This window comes from Orcinus orca, chromosome 3 (genome assembly GCF_937001465.1).
Source record: "Orcinus orca chromosome 3, mOrcOrc1.1, whole genome shotgun sequence".
NCBI lineage: Eukaryota > Metazoa > Chordata > Mammalia > Artiodactyla > Delphinidae > Orcinus > Orcinus orca.
Genome location: NC_064561.1, coordinates 5155920 through 5168540, shown reverse-complemented (window position 1 = coordinate 5168540; position 12621 = coordinate 5155920). Strand labels below are relative to the sequence as shown.

The 12621-nt window shown below is 45.6% G+C and overlaps 1 protein-coding gene across 1 annotated transcript in view; it reads right to left on the bottom strand.

Annotated features, from left to right (window-relative positions):
• VAV1 (vav guanine nucleotide exchange factor 1) overlaps nucleotides 1–12621 on the bottom strand; it is a 50902-nt gene that overhangs the window by 19731 nt on the left and 18550 nt on the right. Inside the window, 11 exon segments of the mRNA XM_004277280.3 lie at nucleotides 147–215; nucleotides 434–529; nucleotides 1290–1304; nucleotides 1306–1390; nucleotides 2032–2135; nucleotides 2319–2387; nucleotides 3569–3664; nucleotides 3756–3864; nucleotides 4107–4175; nucleotides 4295–4353; nucleotides 4858–4974. Of these exon segments, the coding sequence (XP_004277328.1) occupies nucleotides 147–215; nucleotides 434–529; nucleotides 1290–1304; nucleotides 1306–1390; nucleotides 2032–2135; nucleotides 2319–2387; nucleotides 3569–3664; nucleotides 3756–3864; nucleotides 4107–4175; nucleotides 4295–4353; nucleotides 4858–4974 (888 nt within the window).

Below are 12621 nucleotides of genomic sequence, written 5' to 3'. Positions count from 1 at the left end.
GCGAATAACTCACTCGGCGGACAGGTGTGTCCCCGTGCGGTGGAGGCAGGGGTGGCCCGTGGGTATGACTGTGCCTGGATGGTACTCACTGACTTGAATGCGTATGTGTCTGTGTGTCCCCGTCACCCCTGTGTGTGACCACTCACCCTCATGGCATCCAGGGCCAGCCGCAAGTTCTCCTTCTCCGTTGCGTCCTGCGTGTGTTTCACCAGCTCCTGCGTGACCCACAGAGATGTATATCACCCGGGGCCTCTGCCCTCTCATCCTGGGGAGCCTTCCAAACAAGCCTGGCCCACCAGCTCCTTCCTCCTCCTTCTGCTGTCCGTAGAGGCATGGCCCCCATGACCCCACCCAGAGAGGGGAGCCCAGCCCCCAGGAGCCCTTGCAGGGAGGTCGATGTGCCAAACCCATGCCTGGGCGCCCCCTTGGGCACCTGGAGAAGGAGGTGATATTTGAGGACCCGCTGCATGGGCACCATCAGCAAGTCCCGTAAGGTGAACCTCCCGTTGTTCGCTCGCTGAGAACATTCCTGGGAGATTGGAGAAAGAGGTGAGTGAGAAGAGGTAGAGGCAGGTGGGGATTTTTATAGAACCCGAAGCTTCATCTCTCCCCCAAGGAAATAAGGAAGAATGCCACGGGGTGAGAGGTGGTTTAAGACCCAGGTGGAAGGCTGCCTGGGGAAGAGGTCCAGGATTCCTCAGCTGAGGGGGGCTGCAGAGGGGGAGATCGACAGGTCTGGAGGGTCCCCACCGTGGAGACCAAAGAAGCTGATGGACGGCACACACAAGCCATTCCTCAGCATCCCTGCCCCGTCTGTGCTCCCACTAGACACACGGGTCCAGGGTGGGGTTCAGTCCAGGATCAGTGCTCGGCCCAGGATCAGGACTTGGCTGGGATCGGGGTTCTGTGTGAAGTTGGGGTTCAGCCCAGACTTGGGGCACAGCCAGGGTTGGAGTTCTGGCTGGGGTTCAGTGTGCCCTCAGAGTTCAGATCAGGGTCAGGACCTCAGCCTGGCATCAGGGCTCAGCCCAGAGTCAGGGTTTAGCTGGGGTTAGGGCTCAGCATTCTGGTCCATCTCCTCCTGGTCCATTTCTCCCAGTTGGCTAGTCAGTACCACCCTCCCCAAACCTTCAGCGGGCCAACTTCTGGCTGGGCTGCAACAGAAAGGGATGCCATCTCCAGCTCAGTTTCCTCTCTACTGCCCCTGGAGCCTGGGAAGGAGTGGGAGACACACACACACACACACACACACACACACACACACAGAAAGATGTAGCCCATCCCCCCACCTCCAGCTTCATCTGCCACATCCTCCCGGGCTGTAGCCACACGGTCCAGGTGCTTGCTGGCCGACTCCACCTGGCTGCAGTAGCGGCCATAGATGAGGAACCTGCGGGAAGAGGACATGTGGCCGGGGAATGGCAGCTGGCACCAAGGTCAGGCAGATCTGGGTGTCAGTCCCAGCCCCACCTCTTCCCAGCTGCATGACGCTGAGCCTCAGTCTCCCTGTCTGTAAAATGGTCATAACAATGGCACGCCACACACACACACACACACACACACACACACACACACACACACACACACACACACACACACGTGGGGTTATTATAGCATCAAATGAGATAAAGCACAAGGAGCTCTTATCAGAGCACCTGGTGTATCGTCTCTGCTCAACGTTCATTTATTTAATAAGCATTTATTGATCACCTACTGTGTGCCGAGCCCCACGTTAAGCACTTTAAGCATCAATTTACTCCATCCTCACCACAACCCCAGGAGATACGTTCCTGGGTCACACTGATTTTATAGATGTGGAAGCAGAAGCACAGAGAGGTTAAGTGACTTTCCAATGCCACACAGCTCTCAAGAGGAAGAGCTGGGAATTTAACCAGAGATGGGCAGCCCCTTGCCCATGAGCAAAGAAGGAAAAGCCCTCTCTGTCCAGTGGTCTATGAGGGTAGGGCCTCCCAAATGCCCACTCAGGGCAGGGTGACTTCCAGAGGTCTGGTCTGGCCAGCTGGGTCTCACCTCTCCTTGTATTTGATGAAGACCTGGTAGAGGGTGGGTGCACTGGGGCTGGCCAGGGCTTCCTTCAGCTCCTTTAGGAAGTGGGTGTGCACGCGAAGCAGGTCCTACTCGGAGAGAGGGGTAAGGGCTGGGGCGGGAGCCTGGGGCTCGGGATGCCGGGTGGGAGAAGGGTCATCCACCCACCCTATGTCATTCATCTTCCACACCCCACACTCCAGGGACAGGTGAAGCCAGCAGACCATCCCCACTGGACAGAAGTCTGGGAGGGCGGGAATTGGTCAGTTCACCTCAATGTTGATGAAGATGATCTCAACGTCTTGGGGTTTAAGGAACCGCTGCAAGGGCTTCATAAAATGCTGTGGGGGGGTTGGGGGAGACAAGGATGAAGGATGAAGGAGTCCCAGAGAGACGGGGAGGAGGAGACAGAGACAGAAAGGGACGAACAGAAACACAGAGACTGAGCGAGAGAGAGAAATGTGTAGAGAGAAAGAGACAGAGGCAAGGAAACAGAAAAGGAGAGAAAAGAGAGATGGGAAAAAAGTCCACACGAAAACCTGTACAACATTGTTCAGAGCAGAATTAGTCATCAGAGCCCCAAAGTGGACACAACCCAGATGTCTGTCAAGGGATGAATGAATAACAAAATGTGGTCCATCCATGAAAAGGAGCGAAGCACTGACACACGCTACAATGTGGATGAACCTTGAAAACATGTTGTTCAGTGAGAGAAGCGAGACACAAAACACCACACGGTGTATGAGTCCATTTAAATGAAATGTCTAGAATAAGTAAATCCACAGAGACAGAAAGTAGATTAGTGGTTGCCAGGGGCTGGGGAGAATGGGGGTTTAAGGGGTGATGGCTAAGGGATATGGGTTTTCTTTGGGGGATGCTGAAAATGTTCTCAATTTGGGAATTCCCTGGCGGTCCAGTGGTTAGGACTCCGCACTCTCACTGCCGAGGGCCTGGGTTCAATCCCTGGTCTGGGAACTAAAGTCCCACAAGCCGCGCAGTGCAGGCCCCCGCCCACTCCCCACCAAAAAAAAAAAAAAGAAAGAAAAAACTGTTCTAAAATTAAGCAGTGGTACACAACGTTGTAAATCAACTGTACTTCAATAAAAATGTTAAAATAAACTGTGGTGATGGTTTCACACCCTTGTGAATATACCAAAAAACATTAAATTATAGATGTTAAATGGGTGAAATGTATGGTATATTGATTAAATCTCAATAAAACGGTTAAAAAAAAAGAGATGGCCAAAGGACAAAGAGGAACTAGAGAGTGAGAGACAGTAACAGAGATGGACGGACAGAGATGAGGATACAGGAAAAGATAGAGACAGGGATAAACAGACACAGAAGGAGAGAGAGAGAAACAGAGGAAGAAGTAGGGAGAGACACAGAAGGACCAGAGACGAGGAGAGACAGAGAAATACAAAGCAGTGGGGACAGGTAAGAGCCCCAGGCCCGCATGGGACGGATGACGCCTCTCCGCTCCGCGCATGCGCATGGCAGGGGCGGGGACTGAGCATCACACCTGTTGGATGGAGCCCAGCGTGTCCGTGTACTTCTCTTCCGTCTGCTGGATCTCCCGCAGACAGCAGCACCGCTTGTCATACTCTGTCATCTTGGGCTGAGAGCGGAGAGGAGAGGCCGGTGTTGGGGTGTCCGGGGCCGCGCCCCACCCATGCACCTGCCCCGCCAGGCCCTGCTCTCCAACACACCGGCATGGGCACCGGCTCTGTGCGCATGAGGTCCTCGTACACCTCGTCGCCCTCCGCCTCCTCGTTCTCCACGCAGTCATACAGGTCCTCATCGTCCTCCACCGTGTCGCTGTGGAGGCGGAGTCAGGCAGGGCCAGTGGCTTCCCCCAGACCAGGGACCCTTCTGATCCCCTGGGGCAAGGTGCCGTCCCCTCAGACCCCCTGGGGCAGAGCCATGTCCCCTCAGACACTCAGAGCAGGATGCTGATCCCCTCATACCCCAGGGCAGGGTCTTGGTCCCCTCAGACCCCCCAGGGCAAGGTCCTGTTCCCTCAGACCCCCCAGGGCAGGGTCGTGGTCCCAGACACTCACTCGATCTGGTCGGACAGGCCACTGTAGATGTCCTCGTCACCCACGCTCTCCTCCTCAGTGGGGAAAGGCCTGGGGGAGCCAGGATGGTGTGAGCCAGAGGCCAGAGGGCCAGGTGGGGCGGGAGCTTCCAGGAGGAGGAGTATTGGGGCCAAATGGGTCCAGAGCTGTTGGCTCAGACAGTTACTCACATGATCCCCTTGTTCTGGGCAATTGGGGTCCAGGACAGAGCGGACAGAGTGTAGATGACCTGTGACAAGGGCCGAGGCTGCTCAGCAAGCCCGTTGCCCACCCACATGCCAGAACACAGCCTCCAAGCACCTGACCTTGAGGTTAGATCCCATGCCCCTGGGAGCCTAATTTGGGATTTTCCCACCTTCCCATTCCCCGACGTCAGCATGTCAGTGTTCCTTTAACTGAGCACCCACCACTTGAACCCCTTGCTCTATTCAATCCTCATAATCACTCAGAGAGGATGGAGTGATATTACTTTCAAGTTAGACAAGGGACTTAAGGCTCAGAGAGGCATGGCCACATATCTGAGGTCACACAGCAATCGGTGGAGCAAGGACTCAAACTCAGTTCCACATGTCCTAAGCCAGGCTCTTTGCACCTGGTGTACGGTTTGGTCTGGCCCACCAGTCCTTCCCCAGTAGGCTTTGGCTTGCCCAGTGTAGACGTTCATGGAAATGAACTGAAACCCAATCTTTGGGTTCTCAGTGTCCAGCTCACAGGCAGCTCCGTCCCAGCTCACCTTCCCGAAATCCTGCACATCAAAGAGGTCAAAGGCCTCAAAGAGCTCACTCCGCTTGAGGCCAAACTTCTCATAGCAGGTAGACAAGAAGGTGCGAATATTCTTGAGACACAGGAACTGTGGAGAGAGAAATGAGAATGGACAAAACATAATGGAACCGGGGAGAAGCTGACCCTTGGCCATCTGGCTTGCGGACTGGCGCAGAAGAGGAGAAAGAAAGCACAGGCCCCCCACCGAGTAAAGACCAAGCTGTACCTGAAGCCAGTACACCCCTGAATCCTTTTTTTTATTGAGGTAAAATTCATAAGATATAAAGTTAACCATTAACAGATAACAAAATGTGGTGTATACGTACCTTTGGAGTGTTACTCAGCCATTAAAAAGGAATGAAATTTTGATTTCTGCTACAACACAGATAAACCTTGAAAACTATGCTAAGTGAAATAAGCCAAACACAGAAAGATGAACATTGTATGATTCCACCTACATGAGGCCCCTAGAAGGGGCACATCCGTAGAGACAGAAAGTATGGTGGTGGGTAACAGGGGCTGAGGGAGACGAATAGGGAGTTCGTGTTTAATGGGGACAGGGTTTCTGTTGGGGAAGATGAAAAAGTTTTGGACATAGTGGTGACAGTTACACGACATTGTGAATGTATTAAATGCCACTGAATTGTACACTCACAAATGGTTAAAATGACAAATATTATCATTTTAGTTACATATATCAGTCATATATCTTTATATAAAATTTTATTGATAATTATAAAATATATTTATATCATTTTACTTATATATATAATGATAAAAATTATGTCTAGTTTACCACAATAAAAAGGGTTAACCATTAACCCTTTTATTTATTTTTTTAATTAATTTTTACTGGCGTATAGTTGATTTACAATGTTGTGTTATACATACATACATATATACATACATATATATGTATGTATGTATGTATAACTGAATCACCTTGCTGTACACTTGAAACTAACACAACATTGTAAATCGACTATACTTCAATTTTTAAAAATCCAAATAGATAGATAGATAAATAAAAAAAAAAACAAAATGAGTAAGACCATAGAAGAGCTGAAATTTAACTCCAGAATGGTGTGAATCTGGAGTCAGTTTTCTTGACTATAGCTTCAATGCTTTGCCTTGCATGCAGTGGAAACCAGCATGAACTCCCGCCACGTGCTCCATTCCCAGCACTGTCTATATATTGTTTTAAATTTATGTATTTTTAAATAAAAATTGTGTATATTTAAGGTGTGCAACAGGACGATTTGACATGCTTATTCATAGTGAACTTATTACTACAGTCAAGCTAATAAACATATCAACTCTTGCCATAGTCGCCATGTTTTTGTGTGTGATGAATGCTGTTGAAATCTACTCTCTTAGCATATTTACGGTGTTACTAAGTACAGTCACCACGCCTGTACCCTAGACCTCTAGACTGACTCATCCTATGTAACTTCAACTTTATACCCTTTAACCAACGTCTGCCCATTCATTTCCCTACCCCTACCCCAGCCCCTGGTACCTGTCCTTCTACTCTCTGCTTCTATGAGTTTTACTTTCTATATAGAGAGATCAGCTCACCAAAATTAATTTAAAAACTAAACAGGACTTCTATGGTGTGTGTGATTCAGATACATATTTTTTGTCAGATTCTTTTCCATTATAGGTTATTACAAGATATTGAATATAGTTTCCTGTGCTATACAGTAAGTCCTTGTTGGTTATCTATTTATTTTTATTTATTTTGGCTGCATGGGTCTTCGTTGCTGCGCGGGCTTTCTGTAGTTGTGGCGAGCGGGGGCTACTCTTCGTTGCGGTGCGCGGGCTTCTCATTGCGGTGGCTCCTCCTGTTGCGGAGCACGGGCTTAGGCATGTGGGCTTCAGTAATTGTGGCTCACGGGCTCAGTAGTTGCGGCTCACGGGCTCTAGAGCACAGGCTCAGTAGTTGTGGCGCACAGGCTTAGTTGCTCTGTAGCATGTGGGATCTTCCCGGACCAGGGCTCGAACCCATGTCCCCTGCATTGGCAGGTGGATCCTTAACCACTGAGCCACCAAGGAAGTCCCAGTTATCTATTTTATATACAGCAGGGTGTATATGTTAGTCCCAAACTCCTAACTTATAGAAATGTTTTTATTAATTTAAATGTTTCTTTGTATTCCTAGCTTCTTGAAAAGTTTTTGTATTTGCTCATTTTATTGAATCAGGAATGGATATTGACTTTCATTAAGTGATTTTAAAGATCTGTACAGGACGATCATGTGTATTTTGTTCTTGATTCTATTAATGTAGTGAGTTATATTAATCGAATCCGCAACATAAGCCTTTGATTCTTTCCGAATGACTCTAAATTTTTCTCTGCATTTGAAAAAGGTAGAAATGAGTCACATGTTATCTATGGGCTCTAAAATGTAAGTGTAAGACCCTGGTTATAATTTTACTCAGTGTCATTAATTCCTTTGTATCTAAAAATTATAGATTCTTGGAGGCTATTCTGCCTCAATATTTGTGGATGCTTTTGCTAGCACGCATGTGGCCACATTTAAGTCAGGTCAGAAATGATTAAAATGATGAATAAAGGGAATTTATTTTTAAATTTAAAATATATATATATATATCATATTTATATGAGAGGTATCATGGAATCCTTGCAACAATCCTGCAAAATAATTATGATCATTATCCTTGTTTTACAGATATGAAACTGAGGCAGGGACAGGCAGCTGGGGTGCAAACTCAGGCAGATGCATTTATGAATCAATTCAATACACACTGTTCTTTGTATCTGTGAATCTCACACTTTCATCTTCAGATTGTATCTTCTTCTCAATTACTGCCACATCCACAGCCTACCTAAGCCATTCTATGTGGAGCATGGACTTTAAATTAACTTTAACATAAATTAATGTATTTAAGGAGAGAACATCCTACTCTCAAAGGAAACCAGATTGAGTGCTATAAGCAGAAGCCAATGTAAAATAAATATGATGTAAACAGTGTTATACATCATATTTATTAGCTGGATCCTGTTGCTTGCCCAAGGCCTGTTCTGTCAAAAAGAGATTAGCAACTATGGCAGATGCATAAAAGACACAGTAGCAATTCAACATCCATTTATGTTCAAAGAAAGAGAGGAAAAAGAACTCTTGGCAAAGTAGGAATGGAAAGGAACTTCTGTAACCTGATTAAGAGCATCTTGAAAAAACCTTCAACCTTTGCCTTAAGTCAAAAGCAAAACATTATACTTCAGAGCAAAATGCTGCAAAGATTTTTTTTGAAATAAGAACAAAGGTAAGGGTGCCCGCTGACCATTCCTGTTAACTATACTAAAGATCTTAGCCTGCGTTGTAAGACAAGACAAAGAAATAAAAGGAAAGACAGAAAAGAAAGAAATATCAGTACAATGCTCATTTTTGCAGACACTACGATTGCCAACATAGATAAGCCCAAAAGAATATACACATAAATAACTGGAATTAATAAAATAGCAATGTTACTGAACACAAAATCAACACACAAGGTTTACTGCATGTTGGTACATCAGCAACGATCAATCGGAAAATGTGTCTTTTTTTCAAGATTACATTTGCAAAATTTTAGAATAAGCAGAACGAACCTATGGTGATAGAAATCAAATCAGTGGTTGTTCTGGGTGGGGAGGGTGGTAGAGATTGACTCAGAAAGGCCACAAGTAATAGAAAAGTTCTCTATCTTGATAAGGGTATGGGTTGCACAAGGGCACACGCTTGCTAGAACTGATTGGATGGTAACTTGAAGAACTGAGTATTTTTGTGTATGAAAATTGGACTTCAACTTTAAACGGACAGCATTTCCCATCGCCTAAAACATGTAAAACAAACAATCGAACAAAAAAGCTGATTAATATCTAACACATCTAACAAAAGAAGTACAAATCCTATATGGAATAAATTATAAAATTTTACAGAAAGATATGAAGGAAGATCTAAATAAATAGAGTGAAATATATACTGATTCTTATCTAGAAAGACTCAGTATTTTTTAAATTTCAGCCTTCTCCAAAATTGAGCTATAGATTCAATGCAATTTCTATTAAAAGCCCAGAATGGTTGTTCATTGAACATCTTTCATGTGACCATCACTGAACTCCAGAGCTTTCTCTCAAACCTACTACCTTCAATCCCTGGAGCCAGTAGGAATATCCTGGGATGGTAAAGTAGGGAGAATTTTGGAGAATAAATTCCCAAAGCATACAAGAAGGGAATTCCCTGGTGGTCCAGTGGTTAGGACTCCACGCTCTCACTGCCGAGGGCCTGGGTTCAATCCCTGGTCGGAGAGCTAAGATGCCTCAAGCCCAAGCAGTGCAGCCAAAAAAAAAAAAGGATACGAGAAGAGCCTACTTGCTGTGTGTCTTTGGGCAAATCACCTCCCCTCTCTGAACCTGTTATGAAAGTTCCTAAATAATGGACCATCATAATGCCTACTGTGTCATGTTGTTGTAATATGATAGAATAATGCATGTAAAGGGCTTGGAAGGGTGTGAGCCCTCAGTATCTGGAAATGATCATTATCATCCTCACTATCATCGAGATCACCATTATCACCATAATCATACCCATTTCTATCACCATTATTACCATCATGATTATCACATCATCACTGTTATCACCACCATGATCATCACCATCATCTTCATCATCATCAACATCACCATCATAATCACCACTACCACCACCATCATCATTACCATCATCATCTTCACTATCATTACCATCACCATCATCATCATCAATGTCACCATCATCATCACCACCACCACCATCATCATCAATATTACCATCAAAATCACCATCACCACCACCATCACTATCACAATCATCATCGTCATCATCAATGTCACCATCATCATCACCACCACCACCATCATCATCAATATTACCATCCTAATCACCATCACCACCACCGTCACTATCACAATCATCATCGTCACCATCATCATCACCACTGTCATCATCACTATCGTTGTAATCACCATCATCATCTTAGCTCCAGCTGGAAAGCCCAAGAGCATTCACTGACGCATCAATTTTCAGAACTGGAAAAGACCCCAGATATCAACTAGTCTCCAATGTTCATCACCCAGAGAGAAGAAAAAGCCCAGAGAAGAAGAAGAAGGACTTATTCAAGGTCACAAGGCAAAATGGGTATCTCGTAGCACCTCCCAGGCCTTAGTTCTATTCCTGCTGCCTACCTGTGGCAGAGGTCACTGGCAATCCACCAGAATTCATGCTTTTTCTTCCACGATATGGAATTGTGGCTGTAAAGTTGTCCACACAGCCAAGGACTACATTTTCCATCCCCCCTTGCAAATGGGTGTGGCCATATGATTAGCTCTAGCTAACGGAATGTGAGTATTCACCATGTGCATCATTGTCAGGGCAATGTATTAAATTTAAGAAGTGGGATTGCCTTCTTCATACTCTATTTTCCCCTGTTGTCTGCAGGCAGACAGAAATGATGCTGAGACTCTAAGGGATAGTAAAGTTACAAATGAAAATAGTCTCTGAATCACCCCATGAGAGAAAAGCCTCCCACCTGGTACCAGGAGGAACATTGGTCTACTATGTGAACAAGAAATACATTTCTATTACATTAAGTCACTGAAAAGGCTTATGTGTTACAGCAGCTAGTGTTATCCTAATACAGTAGCCTTAAGGGCCAGAGTCAGCTGTGGTCTGTTGGATCCTCAGAGGCCCCATGACTGCCCAATCCAGTTCTTCTTGTAATTGTTTCACTAATTACACACATGGAAATAAATAAATGGCTGTAATCTGGGCTAAAGACTCCTCTCATATCTGCCTGGTGAACTCCTACTCATCCTTCAAGGCCCATCTCCAATATCTCTTCCCCCATTTCTCCACCCAAGTGGAATCCTCAGCCTCACTGCCCTACCCCAGGATCCCTTAGTATAATGTCTCTCCCTACCCCAGGCCTGACCACAAGGTCTGTGACCTGCTCTGTTCCCTCCACCAGAAGAAAGCAGGGCCCAGAGTTGAGGCATCTCTGGAGCCTGGATGTGGTGGCATGTAGTAATGCCCAATTAGTGTTTATTGAATAAATAAACAACATGGGGATAAGTAGAGGAGAGTCTGGACTTCTTTTCCCACCCAGGGTCAGGTTTTCAGAACAACGCACCGCCCTTTCATTGCCATCAACTTCTTCATTTACAGCTGCGGAAACAGGTTCCTTCATCCATCAGTGGGCACTTCAAACTGAATAGGTTCAAGGCAGACATCGTGGCTACTTTAAACCCACTCCTACCCCAGGCTCTCCATCTCCACACAGAGACTCAGCTGAGGAACCCAGGATGATTCTTAACACTCCCCAAGCAACATAATCAAGTTAGATTATGTTTATGGATTATTTTCTCCAAACCAGGAATGCATCTAAGTGTTTTGCAAGTATCAGTTCATTTAATCCGTTCGAAAAGATACATGCACCCAATGTTCACAGCAGCACTATTTACAATAGCCAAGACATGGAAGCAACTTAAATGTCCATCAACAGATGAATGGATAAAGAAGATGTGGTACATATATACAACGGAATATTACTCCACCGTAAAAAAGAATGAAATAATGCCATTTGCAGCAACATGGATGGACCTAGAGATTATCATACAAAGTGAAGTAAATCGGACAGAGAAAGACAAATACATATGATATCCCTTTTATGTGGAATCTAAGAAAAGGATACAAATGAACTTATTTCCAAAACAGAAACGGACTCACAGGCTTAGAAAACAAATTTATGGCTACCAAAGGGGAAAGGTGGGGAGAGGGATAAATTAGGAGTTTCAGATTAACAGACACACACTACTATATATAAAATAATCAACAAGATCCTACTGTGTAGCACAGGGAACTCTACTCAATACTTCGTAATAACCTATATGGGAAAAGAATCTGAATCACTTTGCTGTACACCTGAAACTAGCACAACATTGTAAATCAACTGTACTCCAATATAAAAAATTTTTAATTCATTTTATCCTCCCCTTCAAGTCAATCAAGAGGTACTTCAGATTCACCATCCAAACTACCTCTCAATCCAAGCCCTTCTCACCATTTCCATTGTCAAATTCTAGGGCAGACACCACCATCTCTCACCTTTGTGACTGTATTAGCCTCTTCAGTGGTCTCCCTAATTCATGTTTCACCCCTCCCAGCCCACCTCCACACAGCAAATCTGACCATGAAACCTTGCCATGGTCACCCATCGACCTCAAAATAAAGTTCAACCTCACCGTGGCCTGCAAGATTTGGTCCCTGTGGAATTCTGCAAGAACTCTCTTTTTTCTCATGCTACCTCCCCTACCTCGGCTCCAACTTGGCAAAGATGGTTTCCCCACCCCAAATGCAACATATTTTATGTTTTCTTGCCTTATGCCTTGTTCCCTCTGCCTGAATGCCCCTTGTGATCTCTTACGTATAGATTTCAGCTCCTACCATCTAGAAGTGGAGTCTATTTCCCCATCTTCTGTGTCTGGGCTGGTCTCGTGACTGACTTTGGCCAATAGAAAGCAGCGGAACTCACATTGTGTGAGTTTTGAGCTTAGGCAACCAGACCGCATGGCAACCTCTGCTCTCTCCTTCTTGAAACACTGTTGCCAAATGAAAGAGCTCAGGTTAACCTACTGGAGGATGAGTGGCAAGGTGGAGCAGAGACCAGCAGTCTTTTGGAGGCTGCAAGGAGGCAGGA